Source organism: Budorcas taxicolor, chromosome 2 (genome assembly GCF_023091745.1).
Source record: "Budorcas taxicolor isolate Tak-1 chromosome 2, Takin1.1, whole genome shotgun sequence".
NCBI classification, from domain to species: domain Eukaryota; kingdom Metazoa; phylum Chordata; class Mammalia; order Artiodactyla; family Bovidae; genus Budorcas; species Budorcas taxicolor.
Window position 1 is genome coordinate 46,079,323 of NC_068911.1, and position 12,649 is coordinate 46,091,971.

The 12,649-nt window shown below is 38.9% G+C and overlaps 1 protein-coding gene across 1 annotated transcript in view; it reads left to right on the forward strand.

Annotated features, from left to right (window-relative positions):
• The window catches only part of ARHGEF4 (Rho guanine nucleotide exchange factor 4), a 348,062-nt gene that overhangs the window by 208,138 nt on the left and 127,275 nt on the right, over positions 1-12,649 (forward strand). The window contains exon 6 of the mRNA XM_052652785.1: positions 12,319-12,445. Coding sequence (XP_052508745.1) covers positions 12,319-12,445 — 127 coding nt within the window. The remainder of the gene's footprint in view (positions 1-12,318; positions 12,446-12,649) is intronic.

Sequence of the window (12,649 nt, forward strand, 5' to 3'; positions counted from 1 at the left end):
TGACTCATTGGAAAAGACTCTGATGCTGGGAGAGATTGGGGGCAGGAGGAGAAGGGGACAACAGAGGATGAGATGGCTGGATGGCATCACTGACTCGATGGACATGAGTCTGGGTGAACTCCAGGAGTAGGTGATGGACAGGGAGGCCTGGCATGCTGCGATTCATGGGGTCGCAAAGAGTCGGACACGACTGAGCGACTGAACTGACTGAACTGAACTGAACCTAGATAGCATATTAAAAAGCAGAGACATTACTTTGCCAACAAAGGTCCATCTAGTTAAGGCTATGGCTTTTGCAGTACTCATGCATGGATGTGAGAGTTGGACTATATAGAAAGCTGAGCGCCAAATAATTGATGCTTTTGAACTGTGGTGTTGGAGAAGACTCTTGAGAGTTCCCTGGACTGCAAGGAAATCCAACCAGTCCATTCTAAAGGAAATCAGTCCTGAATATTCATTGGAAGGACGGATGTTGAAGCTGAAACTCCAATACTTTGGCCACCTGATGTGAAAACTGACTCATTAGAAAAGACCCAGATTTGGGGAATGTTTAAAGGTAGGAGGAGAAGGGGATGACAGAGGATGAGATGGTTTGATGGCATCACCGACTCAATGGGCATGAGTTTGAGTAAACTCCTGGAGTTGGTGATGGAGAGGAAAGCCTGGTGTGCTGCAGTCCATGGGGACGCAAAGAGTCGGACACGACTAAATGACTGAACTGAACTGGTTTTTATGTTTTTGGTTTTGTTTTGTTTTTTTACAGCATCGCCATACTAGTCTCCATAGTGGCTGTACCAATTTACATCCCACCAACAGTGTAGGAGGTCACTGTGGTTTTGAGTTACATTTCACTAGCTATTAGCTGTGTTGAGCATATTTTCACATTCCTTTTGGCCATCTATATGCCATCTTTGGGAAAATGGTTATTCAGGTCCTCTGCCCTTTTTTAAATTGGGTGGTTTGGAGTTTTTTGATACAGAGTTATATGAGATGTTTATATTTCTTATATAAACTGCTTATCAGACATATCATCTGGAAACATTTTCTCCCATTCATAGTTTTATTGGTTTCCTTCACTGTGCAAAATCTTCTAAGTTTGATGAGGTTCCATTTGCTTATTTTGGCTTCCCTGATGGTTTGTGGGTAAAGTATCCACCTGCAATGCAGGAGACAGAGGAGATGCAGATTCATTCCCTAGGTCAGGAAGATCCTCTCAAGTAGGAAATGGCAACATACTCCAGTATTTTTGCCTGGAGAGCTTCACGGACAAAGGAGCCCAGTGGGCTACATCCATGAGGTTGCAAAGAATCAGACGTGACTGAGGATTCACACACCCACAAATTCTTGCCTGAGGAGACAAATCACATAGATAGATAGATAGATAGATAGATAGATAGATATAGATATAGATATAGATCAGTTCAGTTCCGTCGCTCAGTAGTGTCCGACTCTTTGCGACCCCATGAATCGCAGCACACCAGGCCTCCCTGTCCATCACCAGCTCCCAGAGTTCACTCAGACTAGCGTCCATCAAGTCAGTGATGCCATCCAGCCATCTCATCCTCTGTCGGCCCCTTCTACTCCTGCCCTCAATTCCCCCCAGCATCAGAGTCTTTTCCAATGAATCAACTCTTCGCATGAGGTGGCCAAAGTACTGGAGTTTCAGCTTTAGCATCATTCCTTCCAAAGTAATCCCAGGGCTGATCTCTTTCAGAATGGACTGATTGGATCTCCTCGCAGTCCAAGGGACTCTCGAGAGTCTTCTCCAACACCACAGTTCAAAAGCACCAATTCTTTGGCGCTCAGCCTTCTTCACAGTCCAACTCTCACATCCATACATGACCACAGGAAAAACCATAGCCTTGACTAGACGGACCTTAGTCAGCAAAGCAATGTCTCTGCTTTTGAATATGCTGTCTAGGTTGGTCATAACTTTTCTTCCAAGGAGTAAGTGTCTTTTAATTTCATGGCTGCAGTCACCATCTGCAGTGATTTTGGAGCCCCAAAAAATAAAGTCTGACACTGTTTCCACTGTTTCCCCATCTATTTCCCATGAAGTGATGGGACCGGATGCCGTGATCTTCATTTTCTGAATGTTGAGCTTTAAGCCAAGTTTTTCACTCTCCTCTTTTACTTTCATCAAGAGGCTTTTTAGTTCCTCTTCACTTTCTGCCATAAGGGTGGTGTTTTGTATATATATATATATATATATATATATATATAAATTTTCAGTTCAGTCACTGAGTGATTCAGTCATGTCTGACTCTTTGTGACCCTGTGGACTGCAGCATGCCAGGCTTCTTGTCCACCACCACCTCCTGGAGCTCACTCAAAGTCATGTCCATCAAGATGGTGATGCCATCCAACCATCTCAACCTCTGTCGTCCCCTTCTCCTGCTGCCTTCAATCTTTTCCAGTGTCAGGGTCTTTTCCAATGAGCCAGTTCTTTGCATCAGGTGGCCAAAGTATTGGAGCTTCAGCAACAGTCCTTCCAATGAATACTCAGGGCTGATTTACTTTAGGATTGACTGGTTTGATCTCCTAGCACTCCAAGGGACTCTCAAGAGTCTTATCCAACACCACAGTTCAAAAATATCAATTCTTCGGTACTCAGCTTTCTTTACAGTCCAACTCTCACATCCATACATGACTACTGGAAAAACTGGAAAAAGCTTTGACTAGACGAACCTTTGTCAGAAAAGTAATGTCTCTACTTTTTAACATGCTGTCTAGATTGGTCATATCTCTTCTTCCAAGAAGCAGGTGTATTTTAATTTCATGGCTACAGTCACCATCTGCAGTGATTTTAGAGCCCAAGAAAATAAAGTCTGTCACTGTTTCCATTGTTTCCTGATCTATTTGCCATGAAGTGATGGGACTGGATGCCATGATCTTAGTTTTTGAATTTCGAATTTTAACCCAAATTTTTACTCCCCTCTTTCACTTTTATCAAGAGACTCTTTAGTTCTTCTTCACTTTCTGCTATAAGGGTGGTGTCATCTGCATATCTGAGGTTATTGATATTTCTCCCAGCAATCTTGATTCCAGCTTGTGCTTCATCCAGCCCAGCATTTCACATGATGTACTCTGCATAGAAGTTAAATAAGCAGGGTGACAATATACAGCTTTGGTGTACTCCTTTCCTGATTTGAAACCAGTCCATTGTTCCATGTCCAGTTCTAACTATTGTTTCTTGACCAGCATACATGTTTCTCAGGAGACAGATAAGGTGATCTGGTATTCCCATCTCTTGAAGAATTTTCCAGTTTGTTGTGATCCACAGTCAGAGGCTTTGGTGCAGTCAATAAAGCAGGAGTAGATTTTTTTCTGGAACTCTCTTGCTTTTTCTATGATCTAACATGTTGGCAATTTGCTCTCTGGCTCCTCTGCCTTTTCTAAATCCAGCTTGGGATCCATCTGGAAGTTCTTGGTTCACGTACTGTTGAAGCCTCACTTGGAGATTTTTGGGCATTACTTTGGTATTGGTGAGATGAGTGCAATTGTTCACTAGTTTGAACATTTTTTTGGCATTGCCTGTCTTTGGGATTGGAATGAAAACTGACCTTTTCCAGTCCTATGGGCACTGCTGAGTTTTCCACATTTGCTGGCATACTGAGTGCAGCACTTTCATAGCATCATCTTTTAGGATTTGAAATAGCTCAGCTGGAAGTCCATCACCTCCACTACCTTTGTTGGTAGTGATGCTTCCTAAGGACCACTTGATTTCACTTTCCAGGATGTCTGGCTCTAGGTGAGTGATCACATCACTATGGTTATCTGGGTCATTAAGATCTTTTTTGAATAGTTCTTCTGTATATTCTTGCCATAGCTTCTTAATATCTTCAGCTTCTGTTCGGTTCATACCATTTCTGTTCTTTGTTGTGCCCACCTTTGCATGAAATGTTCCCTTGATATTGCTAATTTTCTTGAGAGATCTCTAGTATTTCCCATTCTTGCTAAGGCCTATGTCAAAGAGTATACTGTCTACATTTTCTTCTAGGAGTTTTATACTTTCTGATCTTATATATAGGTCTTTATCCATTTTGAGTTTATTCTTTATATGGTGTGAGGAAATGTTCTGATCTCATTCTTTTACATGTAGCTGTCCAGTTTTCCCAGCAGTGCTTATTGAAGAGATTTTTTTCTCCATTGCATATTCTTACTGCCTTTGTCATAGACTAGTTAACCATATGTACATGGGTTTATTTGTGGGCTCTCTGTGATATTTCATTGATCCACGTGTCTGTTTTCATCAATACCATGCTGCTGTTTTTTTTACTTTAGTTTTGAAGATTAGTTTGAAGTTAGACAGCATGATACTTCCAACTGTGTTCTTTTCTATCAAAATTGATTTGTCTATTTGGGGACTTTTGTGGTTCCATACAAATTTAGGATTATTTATTCGTTTTTCTTCTGTGAAAAATGTTATAGATATTTTGATAGGCATTGTATTATGTCTTCAGACTCCTTTGGGTAGTATAGATATTTTAACAATATTACTTTTTCCAGTTCATATATATATATATATATATATATATATATATATACACAATGCCTTTCCATATATTTGTATCATCTCCAATTTCTTTCATCAATGTCTTATAATTTTCAAAATATATGTCTTTATCCTCCTTAGTAAATTTATTCTTAGACATTTTATTCTTTTGATGCAATTGTAAATGGTAGTGTTTTCTTGCTTCTCTTTTTTCATAATTAATTATTAGCATATAATATAAAAGGAGTGAATTTCTTAATCTTATATCCTGCATCTTTTTGAATTCATCTATTCTAAAAGTTTTTTGGCAGAGATTTTAAAGTTTTCTATATATAATATCATGTTATCTGCAAATATGACAGTTTTACTTCTTTCCTTCTAATTTTGGTGCTTTTTTTTCTTATCTGTTTGCTATAGCTAGGACTTCCTATACTGTGTTAAGTAAAAATGGTGAGAGTGGGCATTCTTGTCTTGTTCTTGATCCTGAAGGAAAAGATATCAGGTTTTCCCCATTCAGTATGATGTTTGGTGTGTTTGTCATAAATGGCATTTATTATCTCAAGAAATTTACCTCTATACCAACTTTGACAAATTTTTATCATGAATGGATACTGAATTTTTATTAATGCTTTTTATCCATCTATTGGGAGATCATGTGATTTTTATACTTTGTGTTTTCTTATAGCCTTGTTTGTACAGGAGGCTTTCTGCCAATTTCCAGTTAGTTTTCTGTGGCAATTGTTGCACATGTAGAGGTATTTTTGATGTGTTTGTGGGGGTAGATGAGTTCTACTTTCTCCTACTCTGCCATCTTGATCAATTCCCTTATACTTCATTTTATTAACATGGTGTATAACATTGGTTGATTTGTAGATATTGAATCATCCTTGCATCCCTGGGATAAATCCCACCTGATCATGGTGCATCAGTATGATACTTTGTTATCTACTTTTGAATTTAGTTTGAGAATATTCTGTTGAGGATTTTTCCATCTGTGTTTATCAGAGATGCTGGTCTGTAATTTCCAATTTTTGTAGTGTCTTTGTCTGCTTTTGGTATCAGTGTAATGCTGGTCTCATAGAATGAGTTTGGGAATGTTTTATCCTCTTCAATATTTTAGAATAGTTGGAGAAAGCAATCTTGAGAAAGAAGAATGGAACCAGAAGAATCAACTCACCTGACTTCAGGCTCTACTACAAAGCCACAGTCATCAGGACAGTATGGTACTGGCACAAAGACAGAAAGATAGATCCATGGAACAAAATAGAAATCCCAGAGATAAATCCATGCACCTATGGACAACTTATCTTTGACAAAGGAGGCAAGAATATACAATAGAGAAAAGACAATCTCTTTAACAAGTGGTGCTGGGAAAACTGGTCAACCACTTGTAAAAAAATGAAACTAGAACACTTTCTATAACCATACACAAAAATAAACTCAAAATGGATTAAAGATATAAATGTAAGACCAGAAACTATAAAACTCCTAGAGGAGAACATAGGCAAAACACTCTCCGACATAATTCACGGCAAGATCCTCTATGACCCACCTCCCAGGATATTGGAAATAAAAGCAAAAATAAACAAATGAGACCCAATTAAAATTAAAAGTTTCTACACCACAAAGGAAACTCTAAGCAAGGTGACAAGACAGCCTTCAGAATGGGAGAAAATAATAGCAAATGAAGCAACTGACTAACAACTAATCTCAAAAATATACAAGCAACTCCTGCAGCTCAATTCCAGAAAAATAAACTACCCAATCTAAAAATGGGACAAAGAACTAAACAGACATTTCTCCAAAGAAGACATACAGGTGGCTAACAAACACATGAAAAGATGCTCAACACCACTCATTATCAGAAAAATGCAAATCAAAACCACAATGAGGTACCATTTCACACCAGGCAGAATGGCTGCGATCCAAAAGTCTATAAGCAATAAACGCTGGAGAGGGTGTGGAGAAAAGGGAACCCTCTTACACTGTTGGTAGGAATGCAAACTAGTATAGCCACTATGGAGAACAGTGTGGAGATTCCTTAAAAAACTGGAAATGGAACTGCCTTTTGACCCAGCAATCCCACTGCTGGGCATACACACCGAGGAAACCAGAATCGAAAGAGGCACGTGTACCCCAATGTTCATCACAGCACTGTTTATAATAGCCAGGGTATGGAAGCAACCTAGATGTCCATCAGCAGATGAATGGATAAGAAAGCAGTGGTACATATACACAATGGCGTATTACTCAGCCATTAAAAAGAATACACTTGAATCAGTTCTAATGAGGTGGATGAAACTGGAGCCTATTATACAGAGTGAAGTAAGCCAGAAAGAAAAACACCAATACAGTATACTATTGCATATATATGGAATTTAGAAAGATGGTAACAATAACCCTGTATGTGAGACAGCAAAAGAGACACAGATGTATAGAACAGTCTTTTGGACTCTGTGGGAGAGGGAGAGGGTGGGATGATTTGGGAGAATGGCACTGAAACATGTATAATATCATATATGAAACGAATCGCCAGTCTAGGTCTGATGCATGATACAGGATGCTTGGGGCTGGTACACTGGGATGACCCAGAGGGATGGTATGGGGAGGGAGGTTGGAGGGGGGTTCAGGATGGGGAACACGTGTACACCTGTGGTGGATTCATGTTGATATATGGCAAAACCAATACAATATTGCAAATTAATTAACCTCCAATTAAAATAAATAAATTTATATTAAAAATTAAAAAAAAATAGTTTGAGGCTAGATAATAAGTCTTCTTTAGATGTTGAAGCTGAAACTCCAATACTTTGGCCACCTGATGCAAAGAGCTGACTCATTTGAAAAGACCCTGATGCTGGGAAAGATTGAAGGTGGGAGGAGAAGGGGATGAAACAGGATGAGATGGTTGGATGGCATCACCAACTCAATGGACATGAGTTTGAGTGAACTCCGGCAGTTGGTGATAGACAGAGAAGCCCGGCGTGCTGCAGTCCATGGGGTCGCAGATTCGGACACAGCTGAGCAACTGAACTGAACTGAACTGAAATGTTTGGTAGAATTCCCCAATGACTCGGCAAATAAAGATTCTGGCTGCAATGCAGGAGACCCAAGGGGTGCGAGTTCAATCCCTGGGCCGGGAAGATCCCCTGGAGGAAGGAATGGCAACCCACTCCAGTATTCTTGCCTGAAAATTCTCATGTACAGAGAAGCCTGGGGGGCTACAGTCCAAAGGGTCGCAAAGAGTTGGACATGACTAAGTGACTAAGCACACACACACAGAATTCCCCTGTGAAGCCTTCTGGCTTTGGACTTTTGTTTGTTGGGAGTTTTTGACTACCAATTCAGTTTTAATACAAATAATCAGTCTGTTGAGATTATCTGGTTCTTCCTGATTCAAACTATGAAGATTATATGTTTCTAGGAATTTATCCATTCCTTCTAGGTTGTCCAGTTTGTTGGTATGTAACTGTTCACAGTATTCTCTTATGGTTGTTCATACTTCTCTGATACTGGTTGCAACTTGTCCTCTTTAATTTTTAAGTTATTGTATTTGGATCCTCTCTCTTTTTTCTTTTTTAAAATATCTATCTGTTTATTTTTATTGTGCCAGGTCTTAGTTGTGGCATATGGGATCTTTAGTTGTGGCATGTGGGACCTAGTTCCCTGACCAGGGATTAAACCCAAACTCCCTGCATGGGGAACACAGAGTCTTAGCCACTGGACCACTAGGGGAAGGCTCCTCTCTTTCTCTTAATGAGCCTGGCTAAAGGCTTATCAATTTTGTTTATCTTTTTAAAAAACCAGCTCTTGCTTTCATTAGTCTTTTCTCTTTTTTTTCACTAATTTATTTTTATTTTTTATTTTGTTTTTACTTTACAATACTGTATTGGTTTTGCCATACATCAACATGAATCTGCCATATTGTGGGTTTGTTTTTTTTTTTAATCTCTACTCTGATCTTTATTATTTCCATCCTTCTGCTGACTTTGGATTTTGTTTGTTCTTATATTTCTAATTCATTTACATGGTAGGTTTGGTTATCTATTTGAGATTTCTCTTATTTCTTGAGGTAAGGCTATATTAATATAAACTTCCCTCTTGGGAACAGCTTTTGCTGCTTCCCATAGCCTTTGGAAAGTTGTGTTTTTAATTTTCATTTGTCTCAGGGTGTTTTCTGATTTCCTCTTTAATTTTTTTTGGTTGACTTATTGGGGTTTTAGTACCATGTTGTTTAGTCTCTACATATTTGCATTTTTTCCACTTTTCTTTCTGTAATAGGTTTCTACTTCCATATCATTGTGATCTGAAAAGACACTTGGTATAATATCTGTCCTCTAAATGTGTTGAGACTTGTTGTGTGGACCAGCATGAGAACATTACATGTGCATGTGAAAAGCATGTGTTCTTCTGTTTTTGAATGGAATGTCCTATAGATATCTATTAAGTCCAGTTGGTCTAAGTGTTATTTAATGTCACTGTTTCCTTGTTGATTTTCTGCTTGATGATGTGTCCATTGATGTGAGGTGTTAAAGTCTCCCACTATTATTGTATTACTATCAATTTGTTTCCTTTGTGTCTGTTATACAGTGCACTGTTATTAACTGTAGTTTCCATGCCGCACCTTACAGGACTTATTTTATAACTGGAAGCTTGTATCTTTTGGCTCCCTCATCCAGTTTGCCTACCACCTACTCCCTGCCTTTGGCTATTTTGTCTCTATTAGCTTGACTCTTCTTTTCTAAGATTTCACATATTCAATATAAGTAAGGTCATACAGTCTTTTTCTTTCTTGTCTGACTTATTTCACTTAGCATAATGCACTCAAGGTCCACCCATGTAAAATTTTAATTTTAGCCTTTTTCTTTTTCAGGTCTAATGTTTCCATTGTATTCTATTTTGTATCTATTTTCCTGCCATTATTTTCTTTTAAAAATATGAATTTATTTATTTTAATTGGAGGTTAATTACTTTACAATATTGTATTGGTTTTGCCATACATCAACATGAATTTGCCACAGGTATACACGTGTTCCCCATCCTGAACCCCCCTCCCTCCTCCTTTTCCATACCATCCCTCTGGGTCATCTCAGTGCACCAGCCCCAAGCATCCAGTATCATGCATCGAACCTGGACTGGCTATTGGTTTCATATATGATATTATACATGTTTCAATGCCATTCTCCCAAATCATCCCACCCTCGCCTTCTCGCATAGAGTCCAACAGACTGTTCTATACATCTGTGTCTCTTTTGCTGTCTCGCATACAGGGTTATCATTACCATCTTTCTAAATTCCATATATATATGCAATAGTATACTGTATTGGTGTTTTCTTTTTGGCATACTTCACTGTGTATAATAGGCTCCAGTTTCATCCACCTCATTAGAACTGATTCAAGTGTATTCTTTTTAATGGCTGAGTAATACGCCATTGTGTATATGTACCACTGCTTTCTTATCCATTCATCTGCTGATGGGCATCTAGGTTGCTTCCATGTCCTGGCTATTATAAACAGTGCTGCAATGAACATTGGGGTACACGTGTCTCTTTCAATTCTGGTTTCCTCGGTGTGTATGCCCAGCAATGGGATTGCTGGGTCAAAAGGCAGTTCCATTTCCAGTTTTTTAAGGAATCTCCGCACTGTTCTCCATAGTGGCTGTACTAGTTTGCACTCCCACCAACAGTGTAAGAGGGTTCCCTTTTCTCCACACCCTCTCCAGCGTTTATTGCTTATAGACTTTTGGATCGCAGCCATTCTGCCTGGTGTGAAATGGTACCTCATTGTGGTTTTGATTTGCATTTCTCTGATAATGAGTGGTGTTGAGCATCTTTTCATGTGTTTGTTAGCCACCTGTATGTCTTCTTTGGAGAAATGTCTGTTTAGTTCTTTGTCCCATTTTTAGATTGGGTAGTTTATTTTTCTGGAATTGAGCTGCAGGAGTTGCTTGTATATTTTTGAGATTAGTTGTTTGTCAGTTGCTTCATTTGCTATTATTTTCAATTCATTTCAAGAGTGTTCACATGCACTTCTTGGCACACAGTTATATGAACTTCTTTAAAATCTTTCATAATTCCAACACTGTATCATCTTGGTGCTGGGATCTGTTGATTGTCTTCCCCTTATAAGTTATTGAGATTTTCATAGTTCTCTGTATATCAAATAATTCTGGGTTGTATCTTGGATGTTTGAATATTACATTATGAGCCTTAGTTTCTATGAAAAATAATAATTAAAATTTTCAAGTAACTGATTCAGTTTAGGGTAAAAGTTCTTACTGGCTTTCAGGAGCTATATTTCTTATGTCAGTTAAAATTTTCAAGGTGTTTTCAGTGTTATTTTGATAATGTGAATCACTCTGTGGCTAGTCTGAAACTTATAAAATGATATACTCTATAATTTGGTTCTCAAATTTTGGTTCTCAGTGATTTTACTATTCTGTTTAGCGTTAGATCCACACAAGCAAGGTTTGTGCGTAAGTCCAGGTGTTCATGAACAACTTTATGGTATCATTTTCTTGATCTTTTTCCTTTCTGTATTCTTCCAGACACCTCTTGGCTTCCAGGAGTCCCCCTTTGCCTACACTTTTTGTAAAGCTAGGCTTTCATTTTCCCACTTTGCCTTATGCTTCCTGTAACTATGTCTGCCTCTGGAGCCAAGTGGCAGGAGGACAGAGCGGGAAAAAAGGAATAAGTCTTCTTCCCACATGCTCTTGGGGCTACATTTCTCCTAGTCATAAAGAATCCCCTTGCTCAGAATTTTAGGGGCCTTCCTGGCCATCACTGCCATACATACTGGATATAACAGGATTTCCTGGAAGTCTAGGGTGGAAGTAAATGATAACATAGAAGATTTCCCCACTTATTCATATCCTCAGGGTCCCTTTCCCCTTTCTTCAGACTAGAGAAGACTTTTTGGAGTACGTTTGCTCCATACTCAGTCTTAAGCTGCTGTTGATGTCAAGAACCACAAACAAAAAAAGGTAACTCACCACAGGATTAGCTTAGTTTCAAATACTGGCTTTCTACTCCAACCCACATGCTATTATTTATTTATAGCCCTTGGGAAACTGACTTATACATCCTCCCAAGGTTTTTAGTTCCATTCAAAATGAGGAGATGGAATGAAGTATCATACTCCCTAATCCTTGTTTCTATATTTATGTTTCCATAAATCACTAAGAGAATTTTCTAAGCACTGTTTGCTTACTTTGTGTGGAATACAAAAGAAAATGGAACATTTATATGATTAATATCCAAATTTTAAGTAAATTTGATAACTTTATAAAGTAGACAAAATCTGGAGGGACCAAGTATATTTCTGGATAATGGGATAATAAAGAAAGGGACAATATTCTTGCCCTACCAAGTCCCCATGCAACACTGGTCTTTACTGTCTAAAGGGTAGAGCTGTGAGGTGTCAGAAACTCCATGAGTTGCATTTTAATTAAGCACCCCTGCAAGAATATAGCTAAAACAATGTCTTGCTTTGGAGAAATGTCAGGCTGTGTGGGCTGACCAGCTGGTATAATTTGGGGTTTGGAGACCTGCTGACAGTCCTCATTTCACATTGTTGAATGACAACCTATTCTGCCATGGTTGCCACATATGGCTGTACAGATTGCAGACTACTGATTCCAAGAGAAACTTTTCTTTTTACATGGATTTTGAAATGAATGGCACCTCCCCGAGCTGTGTGCATTTTGGCTGCTTGCTCTGCTCACAGCAAAGTCCATGGGCAATTAGGAAAATCAGGATGTGGCAATGACAGCATGTTATCTCTTTTCTTCATTTACTCTCTGCCTCTTTTCCTTTTCTCCCAGTGTTGGAGGAAGATGATCACTACCTCTCCAGAGTCTTTGAATCTCCCTGGAAGAAGCCATCCATTCTCGCAGAGTGCCCCGACAGGATTGAACCACATGGGCTGGCCAGAGTCTACACCTGACATTGGTGAGTTATACGACTCTCTTTTTTTCACACTACAGTGTCCTGACAAAAAGAACAAGATGTGAGACCATGTTGTTGACAGCTGTGTTTACTTGTCTGGCAGAAGTAACTTGAGTGTGAGAAATAGATCACTGTCTTTAACACTTTCAATTAGGAAGAGGTCCCTAGTACCCAGATAAAGGAATTCTTGGCTTGAGGAAGATTCTA